A 20,000-nucleotide genomic window follows, 5' to 3' on the forward strand; every position below is an offset into this window, starting at 1 on the left:
TCAGTGCCGAGATGATTTATGGTGGAAGCAACAATTTTCGACCGAAACTCATGCTTATACCAAAGCAACGATCAAACAGGATGCACCGCTTGTGCTGCAAGCAGACGTTATTTTTAAGCGTGCCCTCAAAAGGTGGTTATTCGAACATGAACATTCAAAATTCGTTGTTTCGCACACATCGGACCGCACTTCGCACCCAGCACTTCGAGTTCTTGTTTGCACCACAAATCACTGCCACTTGTTATCCCTCGTATTAAGCAATTCCATGTGATGAGCTTGCCACGGTCTTTATTTATCGTTTGCTTTTTTATCATATCCATCGACAGGATTGATACTCAAGTCACCCTCCGTTCGTCAGCTGGAAGAACATGAGCTGCACAAGGATGACACCTTCTGGGAAACACCCTCAGAAGAGCCGGCCACAGCCAGCAATGAAACTACGAATCAGTAGCTGATGTTTTGCTTGTGGCGAACGCATTTAAAACAACGACAGTATTTTCAAAAAGTGTTTGTCGATAAAAGTTTTCAAAAAACTTGATCCAAATAAAGTAAAAATATAAAAATGGCGGATTTCGTACCATTATTTATTAGCCTACACCGCGAATGATGACCAGAGATAGGATTCTAAACTTACAGACAATCCAATTGGGATTGCTTTGAATTTTTGAGATTTTTAGAATACACACCAACGAAGATTTAAGACGGATTTGCAGAATTATGGAATTATGTTTGGAAATTCAACAAAGAGTCAGAAGTCAGTGGCTCAAACAAATCGAGGATTATAGAGGTCTGACAATCGCAGTTGCCTTGGTCTGAAGAAGTGATACGAAAAAAAATCAAAAAAGTTCAAAGAGTCATAGTAGCCAACCAACGTTACTTACGATAGATAACTAGCTCTTAACTATCTATTAATTTAACGATTAATATCAGAAAAAAGCTACCTCATTTCATTGAATCCTCAGACCTATCTCCGAATGCTAATCCCTGCGTAGCATCTCGCTCGACAGCACGCACCAATGGCAATCGCATAAATGCATCGCATGACACCGCACTATATGCAGGTGCACCACTACCTGCGAGCCACCTGTTCAATGATCATCTTTTTTCCATTTTTCAATTATAAAGCCCTAGCCGTGCCACCCTTCGCTAGGATGCCACCGCCAACTTGGTAGACACACGGCGTGCCCATGCGTCGCGATAGTCACGCTAAGCTCCCCATTTTATCACGCGATCATGCCCCTGAGCGCCACGGCTTTACTCTCCATTTCTTTAATGAGCGTGAAAACTATCACCTGGCCGCGGGGAAATGGAAAACCATGCACTGCAAGGGGGAGGGGAGGACGCCGGAGAGGAGCCAGGTGCCAGGAGAAGAAGGGGCCTCGGTGTCAGAAGTCTATACGACCCGACGAGCTGGCAGCAGCGCGTAGAACAACACATCCACATCCGTGGCGTCGTGACGATCGGCCGCATTATGCACACGGTGGCCGCATTAAATTATAACTAGCACAAAACGGGCCCTTCCCCTGGCGGTTGGCGTTGAGGCTCCCTCTCCCAGCTCCCTCTCTCGCGATGGCAATCCAATTAATGCTCGACACTGTCACTGCAGTGCTCCGGGCCCGTGGGTCTGGCTACCACATCGATGGTGGCCCCGTTTTGGCGAATGCCAAAATATAAAAATCCACTATCCGATTAGTGGTGCGTGCGTTCGAGGAAATGCGAGGTTATTATGTCGAGGTTCTTGGCTTTCCCTGCCAGCACATTTCCACCCTGCCGTGGCCTCGCCGTGTCTGGTGTACGCTCTCTCTCTCTCTCTCTATCGTGGTGGGCATCCTGCATTTCCACACTAATGACAAATCAAGGACCGCAAGCGGAGGGGAATAAACTTTCAATCCTTTCTTCACGTTCTCGACTCGAGCTGAGGTTTGCAGCCAAGCGAAGGTATCGTGGCCAATGGTGCCATGCCAAGACAGGGTGACAGACCCACTAATTGCTCCCAATCAGGTGCCGTAATGTGGTGTGTACCTGTCCGGCGACTGACCACTAACACCACGAACCATCGGGACTGACAGCACCAACGTGAAGACTTCCGCAAACGCGCTATTCCCCCGGGGCGGGACAACGGTATAATGAACCAAGAAGCCCCACCAAGAACCATTCCGTCCATTTGTCACCACCATCGGTTGCCGGCGGTCAAGCGACGTGCAGCGTTGTGCTAGCGTCATGTTCTCGCATTGATTTACATGTCGCAGCAAGAGAGGTTATGCTAAAGGTATTTTTATTATTAAATGAAGCGCTACCTAGCACACCGCAAACCGATCCACTACACGCATTGGTCTCGCGAATAAGAACCTCTGAAAAAAAGAGAAGAACAGAAACAGAAACCGAACAACGCGAACGAAACCACAGACCACGTCCCCGGTAGGTGCGGCCACCGAATGCCCGCGAGTAATTAGAGAAAGAGAGCTGCCACAGTAGTCCAAAGGAAAACCGCCGGCCACTGGCCACTACGCGGCACCATTTCATTCCGTTCGCGGCACTCGATCCCAACGGACGCATTCCGTCGCTCATCTCGCACGAGTTTTTCCTCGCTACATATCGATTTTCCATCGGCCCTACTCCCGGGGGGGTGCTACAGGTGTTTCCGACGCGAGTTATCCATCTCTGGAACGTGCGCTGGTGAGTGAGTGTGCCTGATGGTGGTGCTGGTTACGAGAGAGTAAAAGTTTGTCGTCTGTCGTTCGACGGAAAATCTTGAAGGGAAGGAAAACTAAAAAAGAAAGTAGAAAAAAAGGTGAAGCAACACAAAACTATTGCGATTTCCACGGGTATCGAGTGTAACGCACCTCGGTGTGCTGCGTGAGTGATCTTATCCGGTGAGGCGAGATCACGAGATCGCATTTCCCTTCCTGCTGGCTACTGTCTGGCGCGGACCGCGTGGCGTTCAGCGTCGATCAAGTGGAACGCGAGCGTCCGCGCGCGCGCGCCAGACAGATGCCATGGAAGAAAGTGATGGTGGTATCGATGGCAATCGAACCCGCGTGCTGGTTGCGTGAATTTTCCCGATTCCGATCCGTGGTAGCGGCCAACACAACCATCGTTTTCCATCGGTATTCGACACCGCGGAGACCGGATCGACGAGTTTATTCAATTTGTTCACCGCGTAACGAGCTGGCAGCTGCCGAGAGTGGCGACAACCGTTAGTAGATGATGGGTTATGCGTCTGCGAGTGTCTGTGTTCCGTTCCGTTCCGTTCCGTTCTGTTCTCGATCGGGCGGGGCGGACAGATGTTTAGTTAAAAATAACGCTTAATGATGGTGTGCTGAGAGGGTGTGCGTGCGAGTAATGCGGTAGGAAACCGCATCATCGTCTCACGCGCTTCGCTGATAGCTCGGGTTGAGGGCGTCCGTACGTGGTGCTGTTTGATGCGAGATCGGCCTCGCTCACAGCTTACCTCACGCGCACTCAGTAGCCAGCCAGTAGTGAGCCAACGCCTCCGTCCCAAGTGACTCAACGCTCCCAAGAAGTAAACGCACCGCAATCGGTGCCACCAGGCGTGTATGGTGACCAAACACCAAACATGTAAACTACATCGCAGTGTGGTGTCCATCGTACGTTTGTTTTCCAGTTCATTAGCGCAAGCGACTGTGGCCCTTGAGAAGGGGATTTGTGAAACCATCGGGGTGTTGTTGTTTTCGCATTTGCGTGGTAAAAGCACTAACAAGTGGAAAGGACCTGGTTACATCTCCAGCACCAGTGAACTGTCACTATCGGAGTGCTGGAGAAGCGCAGCGCACTACCAGCTTCGTGTTGGGTCAAGTGTTTTAGTGTCCGAAGAAGAAGGGGGAGAAGGTGAGTTGTTATCAACTGCCCCAACGGACACTAACGCTAAAAAAACGAACGATACCAGCGGTCGGCGCTCGGCGAGTGATGCAATTCGCTTTCGCCTCTCGATTCCAAACCAGCGGCTTGGTCTAATCCTGCATCGAAATGGATACGTCGGTGTAATCCTAAACCTTGCGATTAGTAAAGGAAAAAGGTGCGTTCTGTGGCAAGAGAGCGGAACAAGGGGGCTGCTGGTGTGCGTTGTTCGGCCGTTCGCTGGTCCGCATTTCGGTTTTTCTGGCCCCAAAACCAAGCAAGCAAAGCACCGTACACACCGTGGCTCACCAGGGGCTCACTGTTCACGGGCAAAGAACCGGAACCAGCACTGGGCTGGAAGTAGAGTCGCGCAAGTCGAAAGCACCGCGGTGCGCGGTGCCGCCGCAACCTTCTCCTCGAGACCCCGGGCCAATCGAGCCGCGCTCGAGGTTCGAGCGCCCGTGGAGGTCACGGTGAACGTGGTGAAATCGACGTAATACCTCACATACTTGAGCGCTCCTCCGGCCTACGATCACTACAGGCCACCGATGGCCGCTGGTAGACCGGACTCACGTGCGTCATCTGCGGAATGTTACATTTTCTTTTGTTCTTAGCACAGCCTTTTAGCGGCCTTTGGCGGTAGAAGAGGTGAAATCTAAAGCCACCGAAAAACCGAAAAAAGGCAAACGAAGGCGTTCCAGTGGTCGGATACAATTCCTCTTGTGACGTGCGCGTTGTACGCTTGCGAAGTGTTGCAAAATGTTCCGTCGTATCGAGTGATGCGTTTAGCGATTAGTGGAAACGAGGTGCGTTGTTTGCGCTGCTTTCTGTAGTGACCGCTAACGCGATTAAAGCGACTTCTCAGACGGTTTATTAAAAGAGATTTCGCTGCACCGTCTGGCATTCATCGCTTCAAGGTGGTGCATCACAACGAACGAATCATTATTGGTAAGCGTACCTCAAATTGTCTCTCTAGCTAGTTAGTAATGTTTTGGAATCAAATCCAATATCAAACGTAACGATATCTGAATCGTATCTCTTATGATCGAGCGATAAGCAGTCTCTAGATGTTGTCGTATGAGTTTGCGTTCAGCTTGAGACTGCGCTGTTGAGTCATCGCCATTCGAGAGGAACTAAACAATTCAACAATGAACGCTGTAAACTAGATGGGCCCCCACGACGCTGGTGCCCACGATCATTGCGATCAATGACACCAGGCGCGAACCAAGCTCATTAGTATTCAGCACTACGGTTGGATGGATTTGACCGGCACTAACCGACTTCCGTGGCAAGCAATTCGAGTGCCACAGCCAATGGAGTTGCTGCCAGATGTTTTTGAATCTCAAGATTCTATCAAATCAAAATCTAAACTGTCATTCTCTTCATTCATCTGCCAAGCTGCTCCGTGCATGTCTCGATCGCATTGCTATCTGTAAAAAAAACCAACCGAGATTTGATAATAGTCGCAAACATTCTCAGTCCGGTATTAGCTGACCGATTAGCAAAAAATCAATCAGTACAGTCAGCAAAACCACCAATCACAAAATGTGACTTATCAGGAGAACGTCACGTGAAGACAGGAAGCACTGACAAAACCAAAAACCAGTTGTACCAACATTTTGATAAGAAAAAGACACTTAATCTATGTAACGGTTTTTCAAGAGCTGATAATACACCGTACAATCCAACATTTCAAATTAAATCGTCGCTACTCGTTCAGTTCGAGGTTGACCAAGTCTCTCACCTAAGCTACAGATAATGTAACCGGACACAAATTACATGAACATTCTAACAACGTTGCTACTTCTTGTGCGATAAACGCAACCAGTTCTTAAGCAATTATGTCTTCCGACTATGTAATTTTCCCAAAAACCAATAGATATTCTCATTAAGCTTTAACAATCAAATAAGTTTATTGGTCAGTATGTCATGGGTGATAAATCAGTTCTTGTTCTGTCCATTTTCCTTGCCCTTTGCGCCGTTCTTAGCATGAGCTTTACCAGCTTCAGCTCGTGCAGCAGCATTGCCCTTCTCTACTCCCTTGCCCTTTCCTTGACCTACTCCTACTGGGGCCTTCGGTGGACCCTTACCTTTTCCATTTTCCTGACCATTCTCACTACTTGAGCTATCTTCACCACTGACGCTTACTCCAGCGACCTTTGGTCCCTGGCCGCCACTCTTGACATTAACATCCGTCTGTAGTATAGGTGGTAGAAATCCCGGAGCGCTACCTTGAGCCGTGATCGCCACGACACACACCACAACGATCAAGAAGAAAAGGGTTGCCTTCATCTTGTTTCCGTTCTTTCGTTGATTAGCAGAATGAGCTGTAGAATGGGTTGATGGAGTAGCTATTTATATACTCGTTCCAATGCGTAGATGTTAAGTTTTAAGCTGATGATGTAGATCAGCACCAAATTACGGGTCTAATGATCTCAATCAAGCCACATGTGCTTACAATCATCAGCATTACCTAAATTCAATGCATGCTACAGTAAATTGGGTGTCCTCTAATCGTGGCAAGAGAGTTAAACGGCTCGAATTAGTTGTCATATACTGATTACATGTTAAAGTATCTCGAGCTCTGAGCTATAAAATGGCAAACGGTTCTCTACTGGATTACATTCAAGCCCATAGCTGCATCAGATTTACTACAACAGAAGATCTGCTTAACTCAACCAGTGACAATGAAGGCAACACTACTTCTCCTGTTGGTAGCTCTGTGCGCCGTCGCAGTGGTAACGGCTCGTCCTGACGGCAAGGGTGGAAGGGCTGAGGAGAAGGGCCATGGTAAAGGCCAAGGCAAGAGCCAAGGCAAGGGTAACGCAGAGGAATCGGCCGAGGATGCTGACGGAGATAGCCAGGAGTCTCAGCAAGGAAACGGCAAAGCAAAGGGTGGAAAGGGTGGAAAGCCCGAGAAGACTGAAGATGCTGGACCACGCGGTGGAAAGGGTAAACAGAATGCTGCGGAAGCCAAGGGAAAGGGCCAGGAAAAGGATAACGGCAAGGGAAAGAGAAACAAGAACTAAACTCATGATCTAATGGAAAATCGATTACAATAAAAAGGAAAATCTATAAAACAAAATCACCTGAATGCTATCCAACATTAACAATAATGCTATCGGAGACAAAAAATCGATGACGCATACAATCTTATGTTATATTATCCTTATAAGGATTTAACATAGAATTGCCATTCCATTCAGACACAAGGCGGCATTTCATCAAACATTACAACACTTCTTAAGCACTTTTCGTGAAGAATCCACCAGAGAATAATCCGTATCTCACTAAGAACATCTATTTTTATTTTAAAACAATATTTTGTACTTATTGTCCTAACCTTCAATCGTGAAAATCATGAATGATTTTGTTAATACCACTTAACAAAATTTACCTAATCCGTCTAGTGAAATTCACGTTACTCCGATTTTATGCTTAATTCTTTGGTTCATAAATGATACTCCACAAGATACAGCAGTAAACTTTACTAAACCGTATGTTGGATTATGTCGTACAGACATATTTCCTAAAGTTCCTTTTCAAGTTCCACTTCACTGCTTCTGCTGCAGTTGTCAAGAAAATCGCTTCAAAAATCATTAACAATCATAGCGTACTAGCTACGCAACATCTGACACTGTCCAAATTGACTCTGAACCAAATTGATACTTATGAAAAATAAATAATATATCATTTCTTTCTAATGAACGATATTCCTTTTGATTAGATTTTAATAATCAAATAAGATTTTTGGTTAATATGTCATGGCGGATATTCTCAGTTCTTGTTCTTTCCGTGTTCCTTGCCCTTTGCGCCACAACGTATGTGTGTAATGATCTCAATCAAGCCACATCTGATTACAATCATCAGCATTACCTAAATTAAATGCATGCTACAGTAAATTGGGTGTCCTCTAATCGTGGCAAGAAAGTTAAACGGCCCGAATTAGTTGTCATATACTGATTACATGTTAAAGTATCTCGAGCTCTGAGCTATAAAATGGCAAACGGTTCTCTACTGGATCACATTCAAGCCCATAGCTGCATCAGATTTACTACAAGAGAAGATCTGCTTAACTCAACCAGTGACAATGAAGGCAACACTACTTCTCCTGTTGGTAGCTCTGTGCGCCGTCGCAGTGGTAACGGCTCGTCCTGACGGCAAGGGTGGAAGGGCTGAGGAGAAGGGCCATGGTAAAGGCCAAGGCAAGAGCCAAGGCAAGAGCCAAGGCAAGGGTAACGCAGAGGAATCGGCCGAGGATGCTGACGGAGATAGCCAGGAGTCTCAGCAAGGAAACGGCAAAGCAAAGGGTGGAAAGGGTGGAAAGCCCGAGAAGACTGAAGATGCTGGACCACGCGGTGGAAAGGGTAAACAGAATGCTGCGGAAGCCAAGGGAAAGGGCCAGGAAAAGGATAACGGCAAGGGAAAGAGAAACAAGAACTAAACTCATGATCTAATGGAAAATCGATTACAATAAAAAGGAAAATCTATAAAACAAAATCACCTGAATGCTATCCAACATTAACAATAATGCTATCGGAGACAAAAAATCGATGACGCATACAATCTTATGTTATATTATCCTTATAAGGATTTAACATAGAATTGCCATTCCATTCAGACACAAGGCGGCATTTCATCAAACATTACAACACTTCTTAAGCACTTTTCGTGAAGAATCCACCAGAGAATAATCCGTATCTCACTAAGAACATCTATTTTTATTTTAAAACAATATTTTGTACTTATTGTCCTAACCTTCAATCGTGAAAATCATGAATGATTTTGTTAATACCACTTAACAAAATTTACCTAATCCGTCGAGTGAAATTCACGTTACTCCGATTCTATGCTTAATTCTTTGGTTCATAAATGATACTCCACAAGATACAGCAGTAAACTTTACTAAACCGTATGTTGGATTATGTCGTACAGACATATTTCCTAAAGTTCCTTTTCAAGTTCCACTTCACTGCTTCTGCTGCAGTTGTCAAGAAAATCGCTTCAAAAATCATTAACAATCATAGCGTACTAGCTACGCAACATCTGACACTGTCCAAATTGACTCTGAACCAAATTGATACTTATGAAAAATAAATAATATATCATTTCTTTCTAATGAACGATATTCCTTTTGATTAGATTTTAATAATCAAATAAGATTTTTGGTTAATATGTCATGGCGGATATTCTCAGTTCTTGTTCTTTCCGTGTTCCTTGCCCTTTGCGCCACAACGTATGTGTGTTATGATCTCAATCAAACCACATCTGATTACAATCATCAGCATTACCTAAATTAAATGCATGCTACAGTAAATTGGGTGTCCTCTAATCGTGGCAAGAGAGTTAAACGGCCCGAATTAGTTGTCATATACTGATTACATGTTAAAGTATCTCGAGCTCTGAGCTATAAAATGGCAAACGGTTCTCTACTGGATTACATTCAAGCCCATAGCTGCATCAGATTTACTACAACAGAAGATCTGCTCAACTCAACCAGTGACAATGAAGGCAACACTACTTCTCCTGTTGGTAGCTCTGTGCGCCGTCGCAGTGGTAACGGCTCGTCCTGACGGCAAGGGTGGAAGGGCTGAGGAGAAGGGCCATGGTAAAGGCCAAGGCAAGAGCCAAGGCAAGGGTAACGCAGAGGAATCGGCCGAGGATGCTGACGGAGATAGCCAGGAGTCTCAGCAAGGAAACGGCAAAGCAAAGGGTGGAAAGGGTGGAAAGCCCGAGAAGACTGAAGATGCTGGACCACGCGGTGGAAAGGGTAAACAGAATGCTGCGGAAGCCAAGGGAAAGGGCCAGGAAAAGGATAACGGCAAGGGAAAGAGAAACAAGAACTAAACTCATGATCTAATGGAAAATCGATTACAATAAAAAGGAAAATCTATAAAACAAAATCACCTGAATGCTATCCAACATTAACAATAATGCTATCGGAGACAAAAAATCGATGACGCATACAATCTTATGTTATATTATCCTTATAAGGATTTAACATAGAATTGCCATTCCATTCAGACACAAGGCGGCATTTCATCAAACATTACAACACTTCTTAAGCACTTTTCGTGAAGAATCCACCAGAGAATAATCCGTATCTCACTAAGAACATCTATTTTTATTTTAAAACAATATTTTGTACTTATTGTCCTAACCTTCAATCGTGAAAATCATGAATGATTTTGTTAATACCACTTAACAAAATTTACCTAATCCGTCTAGTGAAATTCACGTTACTCCGATTTTATGCTTAATTCTTTGGTTCATAAATGATACTCCACAAGATACAGCAGTAAACTTTACTAAACCGTATGTTGGATTATGTCGTACAGACATATTTCCTAAAGTTCCTTTTCAAGTTCCACTTCACTGCTTCTGCTGCAGTTGTCAAGAAAATCGCTTCAAAAATCATTAACAATCATAGCGTACTAGCTACGCAACATCTGACACTGTCCAAATTGACTCTGAACCAAATTGATACTTATGAAAAATAAATAATATATCATTTCTTTCTAATGAACGATATTCCTTTTGATTAGATTTTAATAATCAAATAAGATTTTTGGTTAATATGTCATGGCGGATATTCTCAGTTCTTGTTCTTTCCGTGTTCCTTGCCCTTTGCGCCACAACGTATGTGTGTAATGATCTCAATCAAACCACATCTGATTACAATCATCAGCATTACCTAAATTAAATGCATGCTACAGTAAATTGGGTGTCCTCTAATCGTGGCAAGAGAGTTAAACGGCCCGAATTAGTTGTCATATACTGATTACATGTTAAAGTATCTCGAGCTCTGAGCTATAAAATGGCAAACGGTTCTCTACTGGATTACATTCAAGCCCATAGCTGCATCAGATTTACTACAACAGAAGATCTGCTCAACTCAACCAGTGACAATGAAGGCAACACTACTTCTCCTGTTTGTAGCTCTGTGCGCCGTCGCAGTGGTAACGGCTCGTCCTGACGGCAAGGGTGGAAGGGCTGAGGAGAAGGGCCATGGTAAAGGCCAAGGCAAGAGCCAAGGCAAGGGTAACGCAGAGGAATCGGCCGAGGATGCTGACGGAGATAGCCAGGAGTCTCAGCAAGGAAACGGCAAAGCAAAGGGTGGAAAGGGTGGAAAGCCCGAGAAGACTGAAGATGCTGGACCACGCGGTGGAAAGGGTAAACAGAATGCTGCGGAAGCCAAGGGAAAGGGCCAGGAAAAGGATAACGGCAAGGGAAAGAGAAACAAGAACTAAACTCATGATCTAATGGAAAATCGATTACAATAAAAAGGAAAATCTATAAAACAAAATCACCTGAATGCTATCCAACATTAACAATAATGCTATCGGAGACAAAAAATCGATGACGCATACAATCTTATGTTATATTATCCTTACAAGAATTTAACATAGAATTGCCATTCCATTCAGACACAAGGCGGCATTTCATCAAACATTACAACACTTCTTAAGCACTTTTCGTGAAGAATCCACCAGAGAATAATCCGTATCTCACTAAGAACATCTATTTTTATTTTAAAACAATATTTTGTACTTATTGTCCTAACCTTCAATCGTGAAAATCATGAATGATTTTGTTAATACCACTTAACAAAATTTACCTAATCCGTCTAGTGAAATTCACGTTACTCCGATTTTATGCTTAATTCTTTGGTTCATAAATGATACTCCACAAGATACAGCAGTAAACTTTACTAAACCGTATGTTGGATTATGTCGTACAGACATATTTCCTAAAGTTCCTTTTCAAGTTCCACTTCACTGCTTCTGCTGCAGTTGTCAAGAAAATCGCTTCAAAAATCATTAACAATCATAGCGTACTAGCTACGCAACATCTGACACTGTCCAAATTGACTCTGAACCAAATTGATACTTATGAAAAATAAATAATATATCATTTCTTTCTAATGAACGATATTCCTTTTGATTAGATTTTAATAATCAAATAAGATTTTTGGTTAATATGTCATGGCGGATATTCTCAGTTCTTGTTCTTTCCGTGTTCCTTGCCCTTTGCGCCACAACGTATGTGTGTAATGATCTCAATCAAACCACATCTGATTACAATCATCAGCATTACCTAAATTAAATGCATGCTACAGTAAATTGGGTGTCCTCTAATCGTGGCGAGAGAGTTAAACGGCCCGAATTAGTTGTCATATACTGATTACATGTTAAAGTATCTCGAGCTCTGAGCTATAAAATGGCAAACGGTTCTCTACTGGATTACATTCAAGCCCATAGCTGCATCAGATTTACTACAACAGAAGATCTGCTCAACTCAACCAGTGACAATGAAGGCAACACTACTTCTCCTGTTGGTAGCTCTGTGCGCCGTCGCAGTGGTAACGGCTCGTCCTGACGGCAAGGGTGGAAGGGCTGAGGAGAAGGGCCATGGTAAAGGCCAAGGCAAGAGCCAAGGCAAGGGTAACGCAGAGGAATCGGCCGAGGATGCTGACGGAGATAGCCAGGAGTCTCAGCAAGGAAACGGCAAAGCAAAGGGTGGAAAGGGTGGAAAGCCCGAGAAGACTGAAGATGCTGGACCACGCGGTGGAAAGGGTAAACAGAATGCTGCGGAAGCCAAGGGAAAGGGCCAGGAAAAGGATAACGGCAAGGGAAAGAGAAACAAGAACTAAACTCATGATCTAATGGAAAATCGATTACAATAAAAAGGAAAATCTATAAAACAAAATCACCTGAATGCTATCCAACATTAACAATAATGCTATCGGAGACAAAAAATCGATGACGCATACAATCTTATGTTATATTATCCTTATAAGGATTTAACATAGAATTGCCATTCCATTCAGACACAAGGCGGCATTTCATCAAACAATACAACACTTCTTAAGCACTTTTCGTGAAGAATCCACCAGAGAATAATCCGTATCTCACTAAGAACATCTATTTTTATTTTAAAACAATATTTTGTACTTATTGTCCTAACCTTCAATCGTGAAAATCATGAATGATTTTGTTAATACCACTTAACAAAATTTACCTAATCCGTCTAGTGAAATTCACGTTACTCCGATTCTATGCTTAATTCTTTGGTTCATAAATGATACTCCACAAGATACAGCAGTAAACTTTACTAAACCGTATGTTGGATTATGTCGTACAGACATATTTCCTAAAGTTCCTTTTCAAGTTCCACTTCACTGCTTCTGCTGCAGTTGTCAAGAAAATCGCTTCAAAAATCATTAACTAGCGTACTAGCTACGCAACATCTGACACTGTCCAAATTGACTCTGAACCAAATTGATACTTATGAAAAATAAATAATATATCATTTCTTTCTAATGAACGATATTCCTTTTGATTAGATTTTAATAATCAAATAAGATTTTTGGTTAATATGTCATGGCGGATATTCTCAGTTCTTGTTCTTTCCGTGTTCCTTGCCCTTTGCGCCACAACGTATGTGTGTAATGATCTCAATCAAACCACATCTGATTACAATCATCAGCATTACCTAAATTAAATGCATGCTACAGTAAATTGGGTGTCCTCTAATCGTGGCGAGAGAGTTAAACGGCCCGAATTAGTTGTCATATACTGATTACATGTTAAAGTATCTCGAGCTCTGAGCTATAAAATGGCAAACGGTTCTCTACTGGATTACATTCAAGCCCATAGCTGCATCAGATTTACTACAACAGAAGATCTGCTCAACTCAACCAGTGACAATGAAGGCAACACTACTTCTCCTGTTGGTAGCTCTGTGCGCCGTCGCAGTGGTAACGGCTCGTCCTGACGGCAAGGGTGGAAGGGCTGAGGAGAAGGGCAATGGTAAAGGCCAAGGCAAGAGCCAAGGCAAGAGCCAAGGCAAGGGTAACGCAGAGGAATCGGCCGAGGATGCTGACGGAGATAGCCAGGAGTCTCAGCAAGGAAACGGCAAAGCAAAGGGTGGAAAGGGTGGAAAGCCCGAGAAGACTGAAGATGCTGGACCACGCGGTGGAAAGGGTAAACAGAATGCTGCGGAAGCCAAGGGAAAGGGCCAGGAAAAGGATAACGGCAAGGGAAAGAGAAACAAGAACTAAACTCATGATCTAATGGAAAATCGATTACAATAAAAAGGAAAATCTATAAAACAAAATCACCTGAATGCTATCCAACATTAACAATAATGCTATCGGAAACAAATATCGATGACGCATACAATCATACGTTATTATCCTAATAATGGCCATATACTGCCCTGTAGACATTCCTCGTTTTATAATATCACCTTTTACATTACATTTTTCCTGAAATCATACCGACGTTATTGAAATTTGTTGACGAGTACAAGTTTTGTTCATCATTTTAATTTTCCTTTTATTTTACAGTTCATCTGTAATCAGAAATCCTATCGTAGAATGGAGTTCACCTTATCCATCGATGAAGAAAATGCCCTCACCCTGTACGAGGAGCTGGAACAAACGGACATTAATCCGACGAATTTGAATGTCAACTGCTGCTGTGGTCTGCTGAGAACCTCACCTTTCCATCTGCCCAAATCATCCTCAAGCTCAACCGAAAGGTTACAGCACGCCGATCAAGAGCACCATGCACACTCCTTAAGAGCACAAAACGATCATGCTACACATCAGCACGCTAATCCCACCGAGAGCTGTGACGATTGCGATGGCTGCGACACCAAAGATGCTAGCGATCGCTGGCGGAACAATGTCGGTCAACGTAACAATCGCTACCGAACCTTCGGGTTGCTCGAGTCCAGTATTCTCAACAGCTTCCAGTTGCAAAGCTTCCGTCGCAAAGCGCCGAGTGCCTTCGATTCAACAAGCTCATCGGGCCAAACCAGCTGCAGCTCTACAACGTCCAGCATGATCGAGGATATCTCCGATAAGATCGAGGAAATCGACAAACTCGATACGAATATCCATTCGCTCATGTACAAATCGGTGCAGCTGCATAATGACATTCTGGTGAGTAGGACATTCTGGGACGATTCCGAAGGCGCAGGTCTTGCTAGTAAACGAGTCGTTTTACTCCCTTTTTATAACGTTTTCCTTTGAATAGTCGCTGGAAGCCACCACAAACCGCCTAATTGCCGATACGAAGAAGCTGTCGGATGAAATGGACGATGTGCGGTTTTTGGATGAACTGATAACGATCCTGAATGGAGACATTGGGCCCGTGATACACCGTGAGTGGCCCTACAAAATCGACACCGACGCTCCGATCGAGGAGGGAACACCGGTCACGTAACTCTCGACACGTCAGCGGCACGCTCACCACCAGTAGTCCAGTTTGAGAGGGTGTATTAGCAAAGCAAGCAAGCATCGTGATATTAGCCATTCGATGAGAGTATACCAAGCAAGAAAACATGAAGATAGTGTTGAGAGGTGGGGGATAGCACTAGTTTTCGGTTCAGTAAATATAAGGGCCATGTCATGACCAACAAGTCCTCGTCACCAAATAATCGTCGCTGTCTGAACGTGGAGCTTCTGAAGTGTCACCCGCACGTTCCGTACAGCAACGAATGAAGCCAATGTATAGAATATAGCGCCAACAGGTTTCTAAATCAATACCACTGCATTTTCTTTTTACCTTTTTTAGAAAGCGAAAGAATATTACAGAAAAACTACGCTCAGCACCTTGGCTCAAACGCTGAAGAGGCGCCATTTGTGCTGTTCCCTCTGGATAATTGGCTTATTGGGCCCCATATTGGTCCTTTGCTGCTTCTGGCAACCTCCCTTCGAAAGACACGAGGAAACATATTCGATTTATTGCTTCCGGTAATGGTGAGATTTGTGCTCGGTTCGTTGGAGGCCACAAGGACAAAACTCACGGAACGGAACAGTCTTCAATCAATTTGGTCTCGCGTATACCTTGAAAAGATGGACACTAGGATGGAATAGGGACGGGGAGCCATTGTTTGATCCTTGCGGGAAATGCATCAAAGTAGCATATGCACCATGGAGGAAAATGGAGAAAAATAACTTCTTTCTTTTCCACCAACGGAAATAATGGAATCAAAAGGGAGAGAATCAATTTGTCTCGCGATCGAAGGGCCCCGGAGTAAAATGGGATTTCGCATACGGTCGGTAACAGTTTGCCTTTAGTTTTATGCACATCGAACAAACCTCCGCGCACTGGTGAGCATAATCACGCCATTGAACTTGCTTCGGTCCCTGGTTCCGCTAGCCGCGGGGTCCCATGACGGCATCAATAACATCCACCTACTTCTTCTTCTGCTTCTTCTGCTTCTACTCACCTCTTTGTCACTAGAGGAATGTCACGATTTTTTATGTGCCCTCAGCCACCCCCTCCGCAACCTGCGCTGCTCCCCATCACTTAAGCCACAATCAATATCGATTGCACCTTCCGGTGGCCGGTTATTGCTTCGCATATATGAATTTATGCACGCTGTCATGCAGAAGTGACATCGACCCTCGCCCGGGGGGGAGGGGGTGTAAGCACAGCGATGAGCCCTCGGGCCACTAGCCGCCCAGCGAACAGAACCCTTGAATCCAGCCAGCCCGCTGGAGGTGAAGATCGCCGGGAATGCATAAACAAATCACGACCAAGTGCTCCAATTGCCGTTTGAGGGAGGGGGCCAACATTCCACCGCTTTGCCATAGTTTCGCGCCATCGCGTCGCCAAAAAGGAAACAAGGAATGAAGTTCTACATTCCGGTGGTATCGTACCATCGTCGAGCATGTTACGAAGGGAGGACGAAGACTGCCGCAACTGCCGAATAACTTAGAACTGCAACTTACGACAACAAAGTGGCCCGCTGCGGCCAGAAAGTTTACAACATTTTATTAACTACCACCATTCCGGGGCGCGGCACTCGGGACCGATTTAAGTTAATTACTAACGAAGGACCATGGACTCCCGACCCCACGCCACTCAGCGGAAGTAGAGCGGCGGTGCTGGTGAACTGGTGTACAGCATGGAGAGGAGAGCAACAGACCCGAAACCCATACCCTTCCCGTAGTTTAGCGTTCGTTAACCTATTCAAGCACCGGAAAACAAACATTCCCGGTGTTGGTGGGGCATACTTTGTGTGAGGCGACGGTTGTGTACATTGTACATTTGCATTTTGTGCGCTGCATCTGCTGGGACGGTGGCAGCGGGAGTACGGAAGCAAACTGAAGCGAATGAACTGACGATGCGAAAGACTGGAACGAGATATCCCTGCTCCTGCGCTGGCGAAGTGAAAGGCCTCACACCAGTGGCTCACTAGTGCACCTGTTCAACTTAGTTGCTTTATATTTTAGATGTTCTTTGTCGATTTTCGACTAAGAAATGGATTTCATGACAATAATTGTAGGTATAGATTCATTTAACTTGTTGTTTTTTGTAAAGTTTATGGCAAACCTTTTCATAAAAATCACAAAACATTTCTTTATAACGAAAACGTCCTGCCTTCTGGAATAAGTCCTGTTCTAGCTGCTTCTATTCGACAGATACACTCTTTTTTTCGGAACACCTGAGCAACCGCGTCAGTGTTGGTAGTGCAATTTCGGTAAACGGTTTACATTCGTATTCCGCTGCGCTGGTGCAAATGGCACAAATGTAGGCCGCCTAAAACACATAACATCCGTGCCCCCTTCCTCTAGAGGACCTCAGAGGACTCCGTGGCCCGACCGAATGGCATGTCGGCACGGACAAACTTTGCGGATTTCGGATCGACAATTTTCACTTTTCCCATCCGTGCAATTCATGCGAACCAGTTACGAAGTTTAGCACTTCGTAGTAACACTTCGAATCGACCGGGAAGTGCTCCATCACCACCCAGGGATTCCCCCCACCCGTCGGAGGGGTCTGGAGCCGGAAATTCCAAAGACATTTCCAACGAGAGCCGGCAGACGGCTGCCAACTTTGGTCCTTTGGAGCAATAGGAAGAGAAACTATGCAGACATCCGGAATTCCGGAGCACTGCCATATGCTGCCAACCCGGGGGGACGGTAGCCCGGTAGCAGACATACGAGACTCCGGCCAGCAGCAGGCACTACTCCCCCGGAAACAGATGCCAGAAGGAAGCGGAACACACCAACGTCGTGAACATATGCGGTCCAGGCGTGTGAGTGTTTCCGCTCCGCTCCGAGTTGTCTTTTACAGGCACACGAACTCAACTTGTCCACGCCGAGCAACTCAGGAAAGCTCTAATCAGTCCGCAGCCCAGTTAGCTAAGGAACAGCTAAATTATTACCAACACGTCCACAGTGTACCGTACGGATGCACTGGCATGGCCACTAGCATGGGCGTGTGTGGCCAAGTGTTCCCATTCAGATTCAGGACTCTCCATAGCTTGGTGGTAGTGAATGAACGCAACGTAAGCTTCTGGCACGAATTGCTAAACCCGCGCGTCAATCGGGTTATGGGCGTCTACGTGCGTCGGCCGGTGAGCTTTTCCGTCCGGACTATTTTCCGCACTATTCCGCGGACTGGTTGTGTACTGTTCCGTCGGTCCATCAACACGTGAACGAACCACCCAGTTAAATCCACCTTCGAGCGTGGAGCCCCAAGATTTTGGACAATTCATTTCCTCGATGAGCCATCGGTGATTTTATTCCCCCGTCGAATGATACCTTTTCCCAACTGGCCCAACACCAAGAAAGGTAACTGTACTGGGCAACCAACCAGGCAAACAATCGTTCAGTGAAGGGATCCCATAGGCCACTACTCCTTAACAACATTGAAAACCCTGCCGACTCTTCCATCACTAGGTTTTTGTTTATATCTAACCTCAATAGCAGCAGTAGCGCATAGCGCATAGATGGCCGGGCCGGACGAAGCAGCAAACGGCGCGCACGTTCGACAGACAAGGGTAGATGACGTAGCGAGGAAACTCCGGCCGTCTAGTGCCCCCCGGGACATGCCCAAGGGAGAAGCAACGCAACGCAAACGTGGGGGGAGCAACCTTCTCCCCTGTCTCCTTCCGCCCTATAAACAACCGTTGCGGGGTCCTTGCCAGAGTCCGTGGGCTAGGGAGAAAGCACGCACACAGCCACACGGTTCGGCTGGCGTATATAGGGTAAGGTAATGCCCTCCCCCCTTAACGGCATTTCGCAAGGAAGCGAACCGTACCGGATCCGATTCCGACGAGGACGAGTCAGTCAGTCAGTCGGAAGGATCGCGTTGGCGAGTGCAGTACAGTGTGGGTTCCGTAGGTCCAGCCGGTTCACCGGTTCTCGACGTTCTCGTTTGTCGTTCGGACCTCTGCACATAGCCTCCAGTGTGCTACAGTGGGTCACGGGGACCCAGTAGTGATTGCGGACAGTTAGTGACTCTAGAGATGACCTCAAATCATGTGGCCGGCATCAGCATGACAGCAGCACGCACGTGGATAGTGCTCAGTGAACCGTGACCAGGACCGACGGTGACCGTCGAAGGGCGACCGACAACCCCGAAACCATCACTCGGTGTTTGTCCGGGAAAAATCGGTCACGAAAGTTTTTCGGCTTTTCCAATTGATTTTCACTGCTAGGCCCTCCACCTCCTCCCTGCCAGGATCACTTGGTGGGGGCACCGTTGCTCCCCGTCTGAGGACAAAGTAAGAGTGTATGTGTGGGTGTCGGTGAGACAGAGTGCGAGAGAGAGAGAGAGAGAGAGAGAGAGAGAGAGAGAGAGAGAGAGAGAGCATCGCCGACTAGCAGCGGAACATCATAAACAATTTTACGAACAGCGCGACAACATCAACAACTGGCCGGGAAAGGAAGACTACTACAACTACTACTGGTGCTGCGTCTGCTACTTCTATTGCTGCTACAATCGCACTACGACGACCAATGCCATCGACAGGACCTAGGCAGAGCCCTGGAGAGCGCTAGCAGTACATCGCTTTTGCTATCGCTATCGACGTTCTGCGACAGTATTCGTACTGCGACACATAGATCCTCGAAACTTATCAGCTAGACATCGTTCATCGTTCGCGCTTGGCCATTCCAGTGCTCCGGTTCATGGAGAAAGGGACGGTATTGAGGCGCAGGACAGCGGCAGCCAGTAGTGATACCAGTTGACGACAACGACGGCGAGGACGAGCACGAGGACGATGACTTGTAATCGTCGGTGCGGCTCTACCTAGATCCCGTGAATGGATGGCATGGGTATGACATCGCGCAGGAACCGAGCAACGGTGCCGTTTGCTGGGGACATTTGCTGGAA

General features: G+C 45.8%; 3 protein-coding genes across 14 annotated transcripts in view; all 3 read left to right on the plus strand.

The window, feature by feature from the left end:
* The window catches only part of LOC126570141 (ammonium transporter Rh type A), a 3,117-nt gene extending 2,551 nt beyond the window's left edge, over positions 1-566 (plus strand). The window contains exon 5 of the mRNA XM_050227678.1: positions 327-566. Within this exon, the coding sequence (XP_050083635.1) occupies positions 327-451 (125 nt within the window). The 3' untranslated portion in view covers positions 452-566. The remainder of the gene's footprint in view (positions 1-326) is intronic.
* Positions 567-2,289: 1,723 nt separating this feature from the next.
* LOC126570275 (uncharacterized) lies at positions 2,290-15,412 on the plus strand. 12 transcript variants are annotated; one of them, XM_050227902.1, is made up of 4 exons: positions 2,290-2,676; positions 4,473-4,806; positions 14,210-14,809; positions 14,904-15,412. In XM_050227902.1, exons 3-4 carry the CDS (start codon positions 14,240-14,242, stop codon positions 15,090-15,092), a joined length of 759 nt encoding a protein of 252 aa, XP_050083859.1. In that variant the 5' UTR covers positions 2,290-2,676; positions 4,473-4,806; positions 14,210-14,239; the 3' UTR covers positions 15,093-15,412. The 12 variants fall into 12 exon arrangements, with proteins under 12 accessions (XP_050083859.1, XP_050083854.1, XP_050083857.1 ...); XM_050227900.1 differs by lacking the exon at positions 2,290-2,676 and adding an exon at positions 3,452-3,608; XM_050227899.1 differs by lacking the exon at positions 2,290-2,676 and adding an exon at positions 3,452-3,608 and having other exon boundaries at positions 4,478-4,806.
* LOC126570277 (holotricin-3-like) lies at positions 6,546-7,488 on the plus strand. Its single transcript, XM_050227910.1, has one exon. The coding sequence runs from the start codon at positions 6,546-6,548 to the stop codon at positions 6,885-6,887; it is 342 nt and encodes a 113-aa protein (XP_050083867.1). The 3' UTR covers positions 6,888-7,488.
* Positions 15,413-20,000: the final 4,588 nt, after the last annotated feature.

The sequence above is a fragment of the Anopheles aquasalis genome, chromosome 2 (genome assembly GCF_943734665.1).
Source record: "Anopheles aquasalis chromosome 2, idAnoAquaMG_Q_19, whole genome shotgun sequence".
Classification (NCBI taxonomy): domain Eukaryota; kingdom Metazoa; phylum Arthropoda; class Insecta; order Diptera; family Culicidae; genus Anopheles; species Anopheles aquasalis.

Bases quoted from the DNA above. Each gene is read 5' to 3' on its own strand.
- LOC126570275 (XM_050227897.1), top strand. From the start codon at position 3,558: ATGGTGACCAAACACCAAACATGTAAACTACATCGCAGTGTGGTGTCC. The intron at 3,609-14,209 runs GTACGTTTGTTT...TTTATTTTACAG, and splicing joins ATCGCAGTGTGGTGTCCATC to TTCATCTGTAATCAGAAATC. The intron at 14,810-14,903 runs GTGAGTAGGACA...TCCTTTGAATAG, and splicing joins AGCTGCATAATGACATTCTG to TCGCTGGAAGCCACCACAAA.
- LOC126570277 (XM_050227910.1), top strand. From the start codon at position 6,546: ATGAAGGCAACACTACTTCTCCTGTTGGTAGCTCTGTGCGCCGTCGCA.